The 16,092-nt window shown below is 39.1% G+C and overlaps 1 protein-coding gene across 1 annotated transcript in view; it reads right to left on the bottom strand.

Moving 5' to 3' along the window:
- HECW1 (HECT, C2 and WW domain containing E3 ubiquitin protein ligase 1) overlaps positions 1-15,817 on the bottom strand; it is a 416,305-nt gene extending 400,488 nt beyond the window's left edge. Inside the window, exon 1 of the mRNA XM_053714546.1 lies at positions 15,490-15,817. Coding sequence (XP_053570521.1) covers positions 15,490-15,778 — 289 coding nt within the window. The 5' untranslated portion in view covers positions 15,779-15,817. The remainder of the gene's footprint in view (positions 1-15,489) is intronic.
- Positions 15,818-16,092: the final 275 nt, after the last annotated feature.

Below are 16,092 nucleotides of genomic sequence, written 5' to 3'. Positions count from 1 at the left end.
GTCCTATTGTTTAACTTAGCACTGTTAATTGTATTGCTGAATGTTAGTAGCTGCTTTCTTAAGTCTCATTGTGATATTTTAAATGCAACTCTGATTTGGAAGGCTATTGTGAATAAGGCTAGTTTAAAAGGTAAACTTTTATGAGCTTTGTAAAGAGTATAGCATATTTTAATAGTTTTAAACGTGTATAATATTGATTCATTTTCTGGTTCCTACAAATATATTTCAATGTGTTTATAGATATCACCTAATAAAAAGAATTCAGGAATTTATATTAATTTGATGGTTTTTGGTATATGCATATTTTTGGGTTTCAGTTTAAAGGATAATTATTAAATATATTGTGTTATAACCCTGCCATATACTGACAAAAAGTACATATTGCATGATCTATCTGAATCATGAAAGAAACAATTGTGGTTTTATGTCCCTTTAATGGAAGGAATGATACCTAATGATAAACTAAAATGTGAACCCTCCTTCATGGCTAGTTCCCTCAGCAACCTCACAAGCTTCTATAAATCTTGCCCAATGTTTAGGGGACTTCCACATCCTCTCATTTCTATTTAGAGATCTCATAAAAATCTGTTCAGCCTTTAGAATTTAAGACTTGGCTATTAATTTATCAGAGGCTTTAATTTTTTAATATGAACACACAGTGGGGTAACACCAAAAGGCAGAGTTCTCCAACTCACAAAGTATGCACATACAACACTCTGGGCCCTGACTGGTTGGGCAGTATGGTTCCAAAAAAAGGGTTTAAAATATAACTTTTATTTACATTCTGTTAAAATAAGGGTAACACACACATTAAGAAAGACACAGACACTGTCTGGTGTGACTTAAAGAACAATGCAAAGGGGAATAATGCTGTAATATAATTCAGGCCTACTTGTGAATATATTTGCAATTCCCATAAATAAATTGAATAAGTTTCGCTCTGTGATTTATAAATGGATCAATTCCATATGAATGTTAAATCCTCTGCTAAGTGTTGCTTGATACACAAATAATATGGCAGTATGCTCTCTACTCGTATATGGTGAACTTATTGTCACTCTCTGGAAGTGCAATTTAGTCAGCATGTAGTGGCAAGCTTTATATTAATATTCACTTATTGCCTCTGTAGTAATTCAACAGATATATGAAATAACAAGACTGATTATTTAGCTGAACTGTTAACTCCACATAAAGAGGTTGCTTGTAAATAAAGTTATTGCACAATATTATAAAATGAAAGACCCCCCTGTGGTGATTGTAGTGCTTAAACACTTGTGTTGTTGTATCTACCTTTCATTACCAGCATATTCTATACACAGTATACAATGTGCACCTTGTGTTGTTAATATTTGACCGTTTTATCCACTTTAACTTTATACCGTATAGTATTACTGGTATATATATTTAACAAGTAGTGGTTAGAAATAAAGTATCGGTTACTGCTTGTAACAAAGTTAATTATAGCATGTAAGCTATCGAAATCAGCCACTTGTAAAGTAGATTCTATAATGCAACTGCTACCACAGAGGTATATTGGGCTCCAACATGATCTATGCACTTATCCAGTTATGCTTTTATGTGGTGACCTCTGTCTTGTTTGTTTATAAATATCAAACGTGTTAGTGCTTGTAGCCAATATTAACAAATGGTCTGATTACGTAGCTTTTTGAGCCACTAATAATGTCTGTCGCTTTAAATGTGAACCGTGTACCGGAGAGCCAGTTCCTTCGGTTCTTATAATAATCATTCGATACAATGCCACTTAGTATAGAGTCGATCTCTGTTTGAGTATCTACTTTATGTACTAGATAAGTCTGGCACAACCCAGACTTCACACCACACATTAGCTATAGCAAGTACATATCAGAGCAAAGTCACAGTAAGCCAGTGTCTGGGGAGTTAAAAATTAGAGCGCCCAAACGCTCTCTATAGTCCCCTGACGCGTTTCACCCCTCTGGGCTTTATCAAAGGCGACGACCCGTCGGTTCTTGGGGGATATAAACCCTTTCTACCCGGAAGTCTCATCCTATCTTGAAACTGATTTGATAAGGATTGACATTACAGCAGACTGATTGACAGTCTCTATAATGGGAGGTTTCTTAGTTGTCTAGCAATTTGAAATGATAAAACTAGCGATCTCATGTCTAATGTATTCAGTAGTATGGTATGAGCAATTATCTAACATGATCGATTTAAACATTCATTTGGGTATATTACCTGTTCTGATTATTCTCACTGTCTTTGATACAGTGTGTCATGTTTCAAGTCTGGATATCTAATACAAAGAATTAGTCTCTGGCAGACTACTGGATTTCTCTGTTGACATAGGTATTGTGGTCTCATATGTATTATGTCTGATCTTTATTCCCAGTGTGTCAATTCTATAGCATTAATTCTAGGAGGAACATCATAATTATCAACTTTATCCTAGTCTGATCATCAAGGATTTCTCTGGTAAGTTATGTCTTGTCAATTAAACAATGGTAGTGACTATATTGGTGTCTCGATAAATTAGCAGGGAATGTGCACTTGCCTGTAAGTGATTTAAGAAAAAAAAATTCTTTCCACCATATATTGTGTGGAGTATGTGATATTTATGTATTAATAGTGTGTTGACAACTGCAGTGCCCATGTTGCACTTTCGTAATCGCCCTGAAAAGTAATGGGATCTTGTGATCTAAGTGTGTGTTGTGAATCTTCTTAACATGAGTAGTGACTTCATTGGTACTAGTATTCTATGTAAAAAAAAAAAAAAAATTTGCTTCAAAAACAAAAACAACCTAATATCAAACAAAGTGCTTGTTGTGTGGATAAATAATTGAATGATGTGTTAATGTGGTTGGCCAAATACCTGAGCTACATATTTAATGCGTGACTATTGAGATGTTGTGATATATTGATCAAAACCTTATTTCCGAGATCTACCTCCAGTTTGAATTAATAGTAATCCTAGTTGCAACATAGTAACATTTAACTCCTGATCATTGTCTACACAATGGTTGATAACTTATTGCTCAGTAAGAAATAAACCATGGATTTGATAGGGGACCTGACTAGAGGGGTACATATTATGATTGTATTTATAATTTTGCTCCCTCACAGTTCACCTCTCATTATTGATTTTATTCACATAAAGACATAGTAGTTATTTTGCTCATCCAATCCACTGGGTTGAACTGCATTCAATAAATAAATCCAGCGACTTTCAGATTTTAATAATGCTGTCTCTAAGTTTCCTCCTCTCATGCCGAGGCTAACTTTTTCAATCCCCCAGCATTGTAAGTCATTCTGATTAGAATTATGAAATTTCAGAAAATGTGCAGCTACACTAGTTAAGGTTTTATGTTCTTCTCTGTCTTTGGCAGCATTTTTTATATTTCTGAGATGCTCCATAAGTCTTAAACTGAGTTTCCTTGACATCATAACGACATAAAATAAATTGCATGTGCAAAGCAGTATATAAACAACACTTTCTGTGTTGCAACTAATGTAGTGTTTTATATTATGGCTCTTGCCAAATCTGTCTGTGATTGTGTCAGTATTACGCATGTTCCTGTATGTACTGCAATTCCCACATTTGTAAGCTCCTGATTTAAATGCTGAGACAGCTCTCTTTCTCTTAAATTGACTGCTAGTTACAAGGTCTTTAATGTTTTTAGATCTCCTATACCCAATTGAGGGTCTCTCTCCCAGAGTAGTTTTTAATACTGGGTCCATCATCAAGACGTTCCAATGCTTCTTTATTATATTTACAATTTGAGGAGTGTGGGCATTATAGGTCATAATCAATCAGGGTATGTTTGAGCCACCCTTGTTTTTTTTGGATAGTAAACTTTGTCTTTGTGTATGTACAGTAAAGCTCTATATTTGGCTCTTTTGATTATTATTTTACTATATCCCCTTTTGATTAGCCTCTCCTCTAGTTCCAAAGCTCTGATTTTATATATGTGATCCTCAGAACAATTCTGGCGAAGTCTCAGAAATTCGCCTGTGTGTAGACCCCTCATTGTGCCTGGAGCATGTTTGCTGGTACTATGCAGTAAGCTATTTTTAGCTGTAGGTTTCCTATACAAATCTGTGCTTATGAGTCCTTCTGTATTTTTACAAATTGTTATATCCAGAAAGTTTATCTTGCATAGACTCTCTTTGTGAGTCAGTTTTATGTTCAATTGGTTCTGGTTTAGATGAGTCAGGAACTTTTGTAACTCATAATGTGTGCCTTCCTAAATGAAGATGTCGTCGATGAAACTAATCCAAAGGGATATATGATCTGTGTATCTTTGGTTATCTTCTGTGAAGACATGTTCTGTCTCCCACCAACCGAGGAATAGATTGGCATACGTGGGCGCACATGTAGTGCCCATGGCTGTTCCCTGTGTTTGGAGGAAGAATTGACCATCAAATACAAAAAAGTTATAATTCAGTATGAATTCAAGTAATTTCAAGACAAAATGGTCATGCTCCACATTTTCCTCTGAGTTTCGGTCTAAGAAATATTTTATGGCTTGTAAACCTTCTTTATGATTTATTGAGGTGTATAGAGATTCCACATCTGTGGTCACTAACCAGGTGGACTCAATAAGAGTTAAATGATCTAATCTCTGTAATACTTGCATAGTGTCTTGCACATAGGACGGCAATTCGTCCACATATTGGCGTAACCTGTGGTCAATGTATTCTCTGGCTTTCTCTGTTAAACACCCTATGCCGACACTATAGGCCTACTTGGTGGGACCTGTGTGTTTTTATGAATTTTAGGTATCATGTAAAATATTGCTACTTTCGGTTTTTCTACACTCAGGAATTTATTTTCCTTTGCTGTAATTACCCCTTCATTATGTACTCTATTTATCATATTAGAGTAAAAAACATAATTTGTGCTTACCTGATAAATTTATTTCTCTTGTAGTGTATCCAGTCCACGGATCATCCATTACTTATGGGATATTCTCCTTCCCAACAGGAAGTTGCAAGAGGATCACCCACAGCAGAGCTGCTATATAGCTCCTCCCCTAACTGTCATATCCAGTCATTCGACCGAAAACAAACAGAGAAAGGAGAAACCATAGGGTGCAGTGGTGACTGTAGTTTAATTAAAATTTAGACCTGCCTTAAAAGGACAGGGTGGGCCGTGGACTGGATACACTACAAGAGAAATAAATTTATCAGGTAAGCATAAATTATGTTTTCTCTTGTTAAGTGTATCCAGTCCACGGATCATCCATTACTTATGGGATACCAATACCAAAGCTAAAGTACACGGATGATGGGAGGGACAAGGCAGGATTAAGCGGAAGGAACCACTGCCTGAAGAACCTTTCTCCCAAAAACAGCCTCCGAAGAAGCAAAAGTATCAAATTTGTAAAATTTTGAAAAGGTGTGAAGCGAAGACCAAGTCGCGGCCTTGCAAACCTGTTCAACAGAGGCCTCATTTTTAAAGGCCCAGGTGGAAGCCACAGCTCTAGTAGAATGAGCTGTAATCCTTTCAGGGGTCTGCTGTCCAGCAGTCTCATAGGCTAGGCGTATTATGCTCCAAAGCCAAAAGGAAAGAGAGGTTTCCGAAGCTTTTTGACCTCTCCTCTGTCCAGAGTAAACGACAAACAGGGTAGATGTTTGACGAAAATCTTTAGTAGCTTGTAAGTAAAACTTCAAGGCACGGACTACGTCCAGATTATGTAAAAGACGTTCCTTCTTTGAAGAAGGATTAGGACACAATGATGGAACAACAATCTCTTGATTGATATTCTTGTTAGAAACCACCTTAGGTAAAAACCCAGGTTTGGTATGCAGGACTACCTTATCTGCATGAAAAATCAAATAAGGAGAATCACATTGTAAGGCAGATAGCTCAGAGACTCTCCGAGCTGAGGAAATAGCCATCAAAAACAGAACTTTCCAAGATAAAAGTTTAATATCAATGGAATGAAGGGGTTCAAACGGAACTCCTTGAAGAACTTTAAAAACCAAGTTTAAGCTCCACGGGGGAGCAACAGGTTTAAACACAGGCTTAATTCTAACCAAAGCCTGGCAAAATGCCTGGACGTCTGGAACCTCTGCCAGACGCTTGTGCAAAAGAATAGACAGAGCAGAAATCTGTCCCTTTAAGGAACTAGCTGATAATCCTTTGTCCAAGCCCTCTTGGAGAAAAGACAATATTCTAGGAATCCTAACCTTACTCCATGAGTAATTCTTGGATTCACACCAATAAAGATATTTACTCCATATTTTGTGGTAGATTTTCCTGGTAACAGGCTTTCGTGCCTGTATTAAAGTATCAATGACTGACTCGGAGAAGCCACGCTTTGATAGAATCAAGCGTTCAATCTCCATGCAGTCAGTCTCAGAGAAATTAGATTTGGATGATTGAAAGGACCTTGTATCAGAAGGTCCTGTCTTAGAGGCAGAGTCCATGGTGGAAAGGATGACATGTCCACTAGGTCTGCATACCAAGTCCTGAGTGGCCACGCAGGTGCTATCAGAATCACTGATGCTCTCTCCTGTTTGATTTTGGCAATCAGTCGAGGGAGCAGAGGAAACGGTGGAAACACATAAGCCAGGTTGAAGAACCAATGCGCTGCTAGAGCATCTATCAGCGTCGCTTCTGGGTCCCTGGACCTGGATCCGTAACAAGGAAGCTTGGCGTTCTGGCGAGACGCCATGAGATCCAACTCTGGTTTGCCCCAACGATGAATCAACTGAGCAAACACCTCCGGATGGAGTTCCCACTCCCCCGGATGGAAAGTCTGACGACTTAGAAAATCCGCCTCCCAGTTCTCCACGCCTGGGATATGGATTAATGACAGGTGGCAAGAGTGGTACTCTGCCCAGCGAATTATTTTTGAGACTTCCAACATCGCTAGGGAACTCCTGGTTCCCCCTTGATGGTTGATGTAAGCCACAGTCGTGATGTTGTCCGACTGAAATCTGATGAACCTCAGAGTTGCTAACTGAGGCCAAGCCAGAAGAGCATTGAATATCGCTCTTAACTCCAGAATATTTATTGGAAGGAGTTTCTCCTCCTGAGTCCACGATCCCTGTGCCTTCAGGGAATTCCAGACTGCACCCCAACCTAGAAGGCTGGCATCTGTTGTTACAATTGTCCAATCTGGCCTGCGAAAGGTCATACCCTTGGACTGGACAGGTGTACCCGAGACAACCACCAGAGAAGAGAATCTCTGGTCTCTTGATCCAGATTTAGCAGAGGGGACAAATCTGTGTAATCCCCATTCCACTGACTCAGCATGCATAATTGCAGCGGTCTGAGATGAAGGCGCGCAAATGGCACTATGTCCATTGCCGCTACCATTAAGCCGATTACCTCTATACACTGAGCTACCGAAGGGCGCGGAATGGAGTGAAGAACACGGCAAGCATTTAGAAGTTTTGATAACCTGGACTCCGTCAGGTAAATTTTCATTTCTACAGAATCTATGAGTCCCTAAGAAGGAGACTCTTGTGAGTGGGGATAGAGAACGCTTTTCCTCGTTCACTTTCCACCCGTGCGACCTCAGAAATGCCAGAACTATCTCTGTATGAGACTTGGCAACTTGAAAGCTTGACGCCTGTATCAGGATGTCGTCTAGATACGGAGCCACCGCTATGCCTCGCGGTCTTAGAACCGCCAGAAGTGAGCCCAGAACCTTTGTAAAGATTCTCGGGGCTGTAGCCAACCCGAAGGGAAGAGCTACAAATTGGTAATGCCTGTCTAGAAAGGCAAACCTTAGAAACCGATGATGATCTTTGTGAATCGGTATGTGAAGGTAGGCATCCTTTAAGTCCACTGTGATCATGTACTGACCTTCTTGGATCATGGGTAAGATGGTCCGAATAGTTTCCATTTTGAAAGATGGAACTCTGAGGAATTTGTTTAAGATCTTTAGATCCAAAATTGGTCTGAAGGTTCCCTCTTTTTTGGGAACCACAAACAGATTCGAATAAAAACCCTGTCCTTGTTCCGTCCGCGGAACTGGATGGATCACTCCCATAACTAGGAGGTCTTGCACACAGCATAGGAATGCCTTTTTCTTTATCTGATTTGCAGATAGCCTTGAAAGATGAAATCTCCCTTGTGGAGGGGAAGCTTTGAAGTCCAGAAGATATCCCTGAGATATGATCTCCAACGCCCAGGGATCCTGAACATCTCTTGCCCATGTCTGGGCGAAGAGAGAAAGTCTGCCCCCTACTAGATCCGTCGCCAGATAGGGGGCCGTTCCTTCATGCTGTCTTAGAGGCAGCAGCAGGCTTTCTGGCCTGCTTGCCTTTGTTCCAGGACTGGTTAGGTTTCCAGGCCTGCTTAGATTGAGCAAAAGTTCCCTCTTGTTTTGAAGCGGAGGAAGTTGATGCTGCACCTGCCTTGAAATTTCGAAAGGCACGAAAATTAGACTGTTTGGCCTTTGCTTTGGCCCTGTCCTGAGGAAGGGTGTGACCCTTACCTCCAGTAATGTCAGCAATAATTTCCTTCAAACCAGGCCCGAATAAGGTCTGCCCCTTGAAAGGAATGTTGGGTAATTTAGACTTCAAAGTCATGTCAGCTGACCAGGATTTAAGCCATAGCGCCCTACGCGCTTGGATGGCGAATCTGGAATTCTTAGCCGTTAGTTTAGTCAAATGAACAATGGCATCAGAAACAAATGAGTTAGCTAGCTTAAGTGTTCTAAGCTTGTCAATAATTTCAGTCAATGGAGCTGTAAAGATGGCCTCTTCCAGGGCCTCAAACCAGAATGCCGCCACGGCCGTGACAGGCGCAATGCATGCAAGGGGATGTAAAATAAAACCTTGTTGAATAAACATTTTCTTAAGGTAACCCTCCAATTTTTTATCCATTGGATCTGAAAAAGCACAACTGTCCTCAACCGGGATAGTAGTACGCTTTGCTAAAGTAGAAACTGCTCCCTCCAACTTAGGGACCGTCTGCCATAAGTCCCGTGTAGTGGCGTCTATTGGAAACATTTTTCTAAATATATGAGGTGGGGAAAAAGGCACACCCGGTCTATCCCACTCCTCGCTAATAATTTCTGTAAGCCTTTTAGGTATAGGAAAAACATCAGTACACACCGGTACCGCATAGTATTTATCCAGCCTACACAATTTCTCTGGTACTGCAACTGTGTTACAGTCATTCAGAGCAGCTAATACCTCCCCAAGCAACACACAGAGGTTCTCAAGCTTAAATTTAAAATTAGAAATCTCTGAATCAGGTTTCCCCGAATCAGAGATGTCACCCACAGACTGAAGCTCTCCATCCTCATGATCTGCATATTGTGACGCAGTATCAGACATGGCCCTTACAGCATCTGCGCGCTCTGTATTTCTCCTAACCCCAGAGCAATCGCGCTTGCCTCTTAATTCAGGCAACCTGGATAATACCTCTGACAGGGTATTATTCATGATTGCAGCCATGTCCTGCAAGGTAATCGCTATGGGCGTCCCTGATGTAATTGGCGCCATATTAGCGTGCATCCCCTGAGCGGGAGGCGAAGGGTCTGACACGTGGGGAGAGTTAGTCGGCGTAACTTCCCCCTCGTCAGAATCTTCTGGTTATATTTCTTTTATAGTTAAAGACTGATCTTTACTGTTTAAGGTTAATCAATACATTTAGTACCCATTCTCCTATGGGGCTCCACCATGGCTTTCAAACATAATGAACAAATAGTTTCCTCTGTGTCAGACATGTTTAAACAGACTAGCAATGAGACTAGCAAGCTTGGAAAACACTTTAAACAAGTTTACAAGCAATATAAAAAACGTTACTGCACCTTTAAGAAACACAAATTTTGTCAAAATTTGAAATAACAGTGAAAAAAGGCAGTTACACTAACAAAATTTTTACACTGTATGTAACAAGATAGCAGAGCATTGCACCCACTTGCAAATGGATGATTAACCCCTTAATACCCAAAATGGAATAATAAAAGACAAAAACGTTTTTTTTTTTGTTTTGTTTTTAAACAGTCACAACAACTGCCACAGCTCTACTGTGGCTTTTTACCTCCCTCAAAAACGACTTTGAAGCCTTTTGAGCCCTCCAGAGATGTCCTGGATCATGCAGGAGTCTGTAATTTTTGCTGTGCAAAAAAACGGCAAAATAGGCCCCTCCCACTCATATTACAACTGTGGAAAGCCTAAGGAAACTGTTTCTAGGCAAAATTCAAGCCAGCCATGTGGAAAAAAACTAGGCCCCAATAAGTTTTATCACCAAATACATATAAAAACGATTAAACATGCCAGCAAACATTTTATATTATATTTTTATAAGAGTATGCATCTCTATTAATAAGCCTGATACCAGTAGCTCTCACTGCATTTAAGGCTTTACTTACATTAGTTCGGTATCAGCAGCATTTTCTAGCAAATTCCATCCCTAGAAAAATATTAACTGCACATACCTTATTGCAGGAAAACCTGCACGCCATTCCCTCTCTGAAGTTACCTCACTCCTCAGAATATGTGAGAACAGCCATGGATCTTAGTTACTTCTGCTAAGATCATAGAAAACGCAGGCAGATTCTTCTTCTAAATACTGCCTGAGATAAACAGTACACTCCGGCACCATTTAAAAATAACAAACTTTTGATTGAAGAATAAACTAAGTATAAAACACCACACTCCTCTTACAACCTCCATCTTGGTTGAGGCTTGCAAGAGAATGACTGGATATGACAGTTAGGGGAGGAGCTATATAGCAGCTCTGCTGTGGGTGATCCTCTTGCAACTTCCTGTTGGGAAGGAGAATATCCCATAAGTAATGGATGATCCGTGGACTGGATACACTTAACAAGAGAAATAGAGTTTAATTTTTTTAATGTTGACAACCAACACTTTTTTAAAAATATCTAAAAACACAACATACATAAATACATTTTTCAGCGTTAATATACAGGTGCATTTTTATGTGCACTTTTAGGGGCCGATTTATTAAAGTGCGGACGGACATGATACGATGTAGATAATCAAGTCCGCCACCACACATCGATAAATGCTGACAGCATACGCTATTGGCATTTATCATTGCACAAGCAGTTCTTGTGAACTGCTTGTGCAATGCCGCCCCCTGCAGTCCCGCTAGCAATGCCGCCCCCTGCAGTCCCGCTAGCAGGGGTGTCAATCAGCCCGATCGTATAGGATCGGGTAGATTGATGTCTGCAGCCTCAGAGCAGGCAGACAAGTTATGGATCAGCGGTCTTTAGACCGCTGCTTCTTAACTGCTGTGTCCGGCGAGCCTGGATTGATAATTCGGCCCCTTAGTGTGTGGAAATACTAAAAATTGGAAGCAAATTAGTTGAGTATTTTTATTGTTATGTGTTGATTTGTTAAAATTGATCATTATTAGCCAAACCTAGAACAACAAAAAAAATGCTGCACCCATTTTGCATGAAGATAGATTTGATTGTCTGTTTTTTTTTATTCTTGGTAGAAAAATGAGCAGTAGTTTATAAACTGTTTAAAAATATAAATTAAGCCATGAACCGTAGCATATTTGACAACAATTTTTATAACATTGTAGCCAAGTAGACAGTAAGTACCTGCAGAGGTGTTACCTTTAGCATGTAAATATATATATGTCCATACACTACATACAGTACAAACACAGTACACAGATACATTTGTTAAAATATAAACCCTATGTTAATGCCACAGTTTCTAAGCAAACAAAAGTTTAATTTCAATATATATATATATATATATATAATTATATATATATGTGTGTGTTTGTATATATTAATATATTGCTGGAAAATTGGAAAATAACAACTACAATTTATCAATCAGGAACGGTAAAATTTGCCTAGTCAACAATATAAAAGACAGGAAAATGACTTACTCTTCTGCTGCAACACGGAAAGACCTCACAGTTTGAATTAAGGCTGTGACACACTGCAAGCAGAGCGACGCGCAGCGTGTAGATGCAGCTGTGCGCGCTCAGTGTGTCTTGCCTTTTCATCTCTGAGCACTCTGCTGCGTCAGGTTGCGTAGCTAAGCGCTCAGAGATGAAATATTTGAACTTCAGAAGCGATGCGACGCGGAGCAAAGCAACTGCTTTGCCTCGCGCCGCATCACTTGCAGTGTGTCACAGCCTTAAATGCAACATTCACTTACTGCACCGGGTTTATTACCCATAGCCTCCTACACTTTCTCAAGCTCCGCCTTACACATTTAGTACAATATTTATGAATTGCTAACATTTCTAGAAGATTGTTGAATGCACTGGTTCATCTTTTAAACAGATGCTTCTTTTCCTGAATTGACTAAGATATTAATGCAAAACTATTTTTAAAAAAGACAATATTTACTCAATGGAGTGAATTTTGAACTTGTGAATGACAACATAGAAAATAGAAAATTTCTTTTGAGCTATCTGGATGCTTTTAAAATTTATGAAACTATTTTACATTCCATAATGATATCACACATAGAAGTAGGCAGTTAGCCTATCACAGACATGGGTTAAATGTATTTAAAAGCAAACCCTCAATGTAAATTATTTTCACCACACATTTTTTTTTCATTAAACCATGCATTAAATTAACTATGAATCTTTTTGTAAGTTTAGTACATTTTAGTATGAGCTCTGCTACATTACTGTTGAAATAAAACAATGAAACATACAAACTAACTTGAAGGAGACTAGTACCTGTGATCAATCTGGAGTCAAACATGGTAACTGAATTTCCACCAACTTCAATTTCATAACAAAAAATATGCTTTGGTTCTCATCAAACTATGTATATTCTACCTCATGAATTCTAGCTCCATTGCAAATTCCATTAAAATAGGTACAGTGACTTTGTCTAAATATTCAAAGTATATTAATAAAAGAACCATTAGCCTCTTCATTAAAGACAGGGATTTTAGTACAATAATACAATCAAAAGAAAATGTATCTGTATCGTATCGCTGACATTCTACAGAACCAGACATTCATGGACTTTAACACTTACGCTGGACTGAACAAGCTAGATAAACCAAGCTGGTACCAATACTTGCAGCTTAGAGAAAGGGTGCTGGAGGTAGTGGGTAGAAACGCAAAAGGCCCTGATACATATCTAGAACAACTATGTCTATCCCAAAGTCGGGTCCGAGGTGCCATTTCAAAATTGTACTACTTTTTCAATGTCCCATCTGGGGTGACCAAGCTCCCCTTTATGTGTAAATGGGAGAGTGATTTTAATTTTACTTGTTCACTTGAGAAATGGCACAAAATATTAAGTAAGGGACCCTCCTTCTCGATTTGTGCCCATTTAAAAGAAAACTATATGAAGGTGGCGTTTAGGTGGTACTTTCATCCCTCACGTATACACACTAATGATCCAAATAAGGGGAATTGTATGAGAGGTTGTGTAGAGAAAGGAACATATGCACACATGTGGTGGCATTGTCAACACGTGTCTACAATATGGGCACAAACTTTCTCATTACTAAGTGAAATTCTTGAGTCAAATCTCACCCTGACCCTGGCTCAGGCACTTCTCCATGACCCAGTACCTAGGTTTAACATGAGGACAAATACATTTATATTTCTTATTTGTACTATAGTTAAGCTGACTATTGCCCAATTCTGGAAATCAGTGGTTCCCTTCTATCAGCTAATCCGCAAGAAAATAAATGATTACTTTCAACTTAGTAGCATTGCAGCAGATATTCTGGACACTAAAGACCAATTTATCTCTCTGTGGGAACCCTGGATTATGTACACTGAGGCAAGGGATAGAGTACGACTGCAAGCTAGCTAGAAGGATAGAACAACTTGGTTTAGGGTTCAGAGTACGCCTACTTGGGATTGGTAAATTTAGGATGTATCATTATTATGTTGCCACACCTGGTACCTATTTCTCCCAGAACATGTACTTTGTGAGTATACCCACTCTCATGCATTTATAACGTACCCAGAGGTATACACTCTCTCACCACAGCACGCCTTTCATATGTCTAAGTGTAATGTCGAGTATTTTGTATAGTGCACTGTGACCTCACTATTTATGCTTAATGTTATGTAATTTTGCAACTTTGTAACTTCAAATGTGATTATTATTTTTTGGAAAACTAATAAAAAACTTTTCAAATAAAAGAAAATGTATCATTGCACAAGCAGTTCACCAGAAATGCTTGTGCAATACTGCCCTCTGCACATTTGTGGCCAATCGGCCGCTAGCAGGGGGTGTCAATCAACCCGATCCTCTTCAATCGGGTTGATTTCTGTCCGCCACCCTCAGAGCAGGCGGACAAGTTATGGAGCAACAGTCTTTAGATAATTCGGCCCCAATGTGTTAAATATGATTTTGTTTTGGAGAGCTGTTTAAATTATGTGTGGAAAAGAGAAATTAATAAAAGTTCTGTTTTTTTATGTACTATTGTGCTTAAAGGACCACTTAATACAGTAGAACTGAATAACTGACAAATACATAATACAATTACAATGCAATATCACTTACTTTGAATTTGAAATGAACAGTAAAATATTTTCAAAGTTGATCCAATTTTCCCTCTTTCTGTACCTTGTGACTGTCATCAGCCAATCACAACATATGTATATATATATATATATATATATATATATACTGTGTACTTTTGCATATGCTCAGTAGGAGCCTGAGAAACTGTGCATATAAAAACAATGTGCATGTTTTGATAATGGAAGTATATTGGATAGGTTTTTTTTTTAAATTGCATGCTTTAGATTGCTGCAATCTACCTCAAAAGCTTAAGTTAAGAAGCAGCGGTCGTAAGACCGCTGCTCCTTAACTCATCCGCCACCTCTGAGGCGGTGGACAACAATCAGCCCGATTAGATAAGATTAGAATGATTGACACCCCCTGCTGGCGGCTGATTGGCCGCGAATGTGCAGGGGGCGGCATTGCACAAGCATTTCCCTAGAAAGCGGATAATGTCCGCCGCACATCGATAAATGCCGACAGCATACGCTTGTGCAATGCTGCCCCCTGCACATTCATGGCCAATCGGCTGCTAGCAGGGGGTGTCAATCAACCCAATCGTATCCGATTTGGCTGATTGCTGTCCGCTGCCTCAGAGGTGGCGGACAAGTTAAGGAGCAGCGGTCATATGACCGCTGCTTCTTAACTTCCGCTTCAGGCGGAACTGAAGCGGAGTGGGTTGGAAGCAGCATCCGCTGCTTCATAAATCTACTCCATTATCTGAATCATGAAACTTTAATTTTGACTTTAATGGCCTTTTAATTCCTTATTTTTGATAAAGAAGCTGACAGTTCTTCTATTCCTACACTTTGAATTTAAAGATCTTCATTAAAAAAAACACACATTTATTAGATTTAAGGGTTACTCTCCCCAGTTTTGTATGTAGTAGATATTTATCTCTATATTATGAAATAATTCAAATTGTCCCAAACAAAATAATTTAATAATAATAAAAAGTGCCTTACCTAGAATGTCCATTTGGACATCTAAAGTATTTATCAACTGTCACTAATCATAAACCTGTGCATATTATAACAATGCTTATGAATGACAGACTTACCAATTAAATACATTCCAATCCAGTCACCAGCATCGACTTCTTCCTTTATGTCCCAGTAAATTACTAAATCCTGTGAGTGTCCAATTGCGTAGTAGGAACTGCTGACCATTAGAGTGGACCGGCTGTCTGAAGTGACCAAATCTGTGTCACTAGTGGATCGTGGCATGGTAACTCCTTCATGAGGATTGTTCCTAATATCCATATTATGGAATTGGTCAGGATTATAGCTGTATCTGAGAGGCTCTTTACACCGCCGCCTGTTCTGAGAGTTCCGCGACGGAGAAGCCATGGCAGCCAGGCCCAGGAACCTGTTTTGGTACAAATTCTGCAAGGACATAAAAATCAAGGTTAGCTATTGACACATAATAAGTGCACTGCACAAAAATACATTAACATTGTATAATTTGTATTATATTATGGTTTTGTAAGCCACCAAGAATAATACAAGTTAATTGTAACTAAAGCTAACCACCAGGCAACATAAATGCCTATCTATGGCCTCATTAATATACTGGGCCAAACTTTAAGAAGAAAAAGGTGTGTGTATATAAATATATATAGGGTAGTGGTATGGTAGTGTAATGGGGGAAAGACAGAATCATC

The sequence above is a fragment of the Bombina bombina genome, chromosome 5 (genome assembly GCF_027579735.1).
Source record: "Bombina bombina isolate aBomBom1 chromosome 5, aBomBom1.pri, whole genome shotgun sequence".
Classification (NCBI taxonomy): domain Eukaryota; kingdom Metazoa; phylum Chordata; class Amphibia; order Anura; family Bombinatoridae; genus Bombina; species Bombina bombina.
This window is presented reverse-complemented; position numbering and strand designations above follow the sequence as displayed.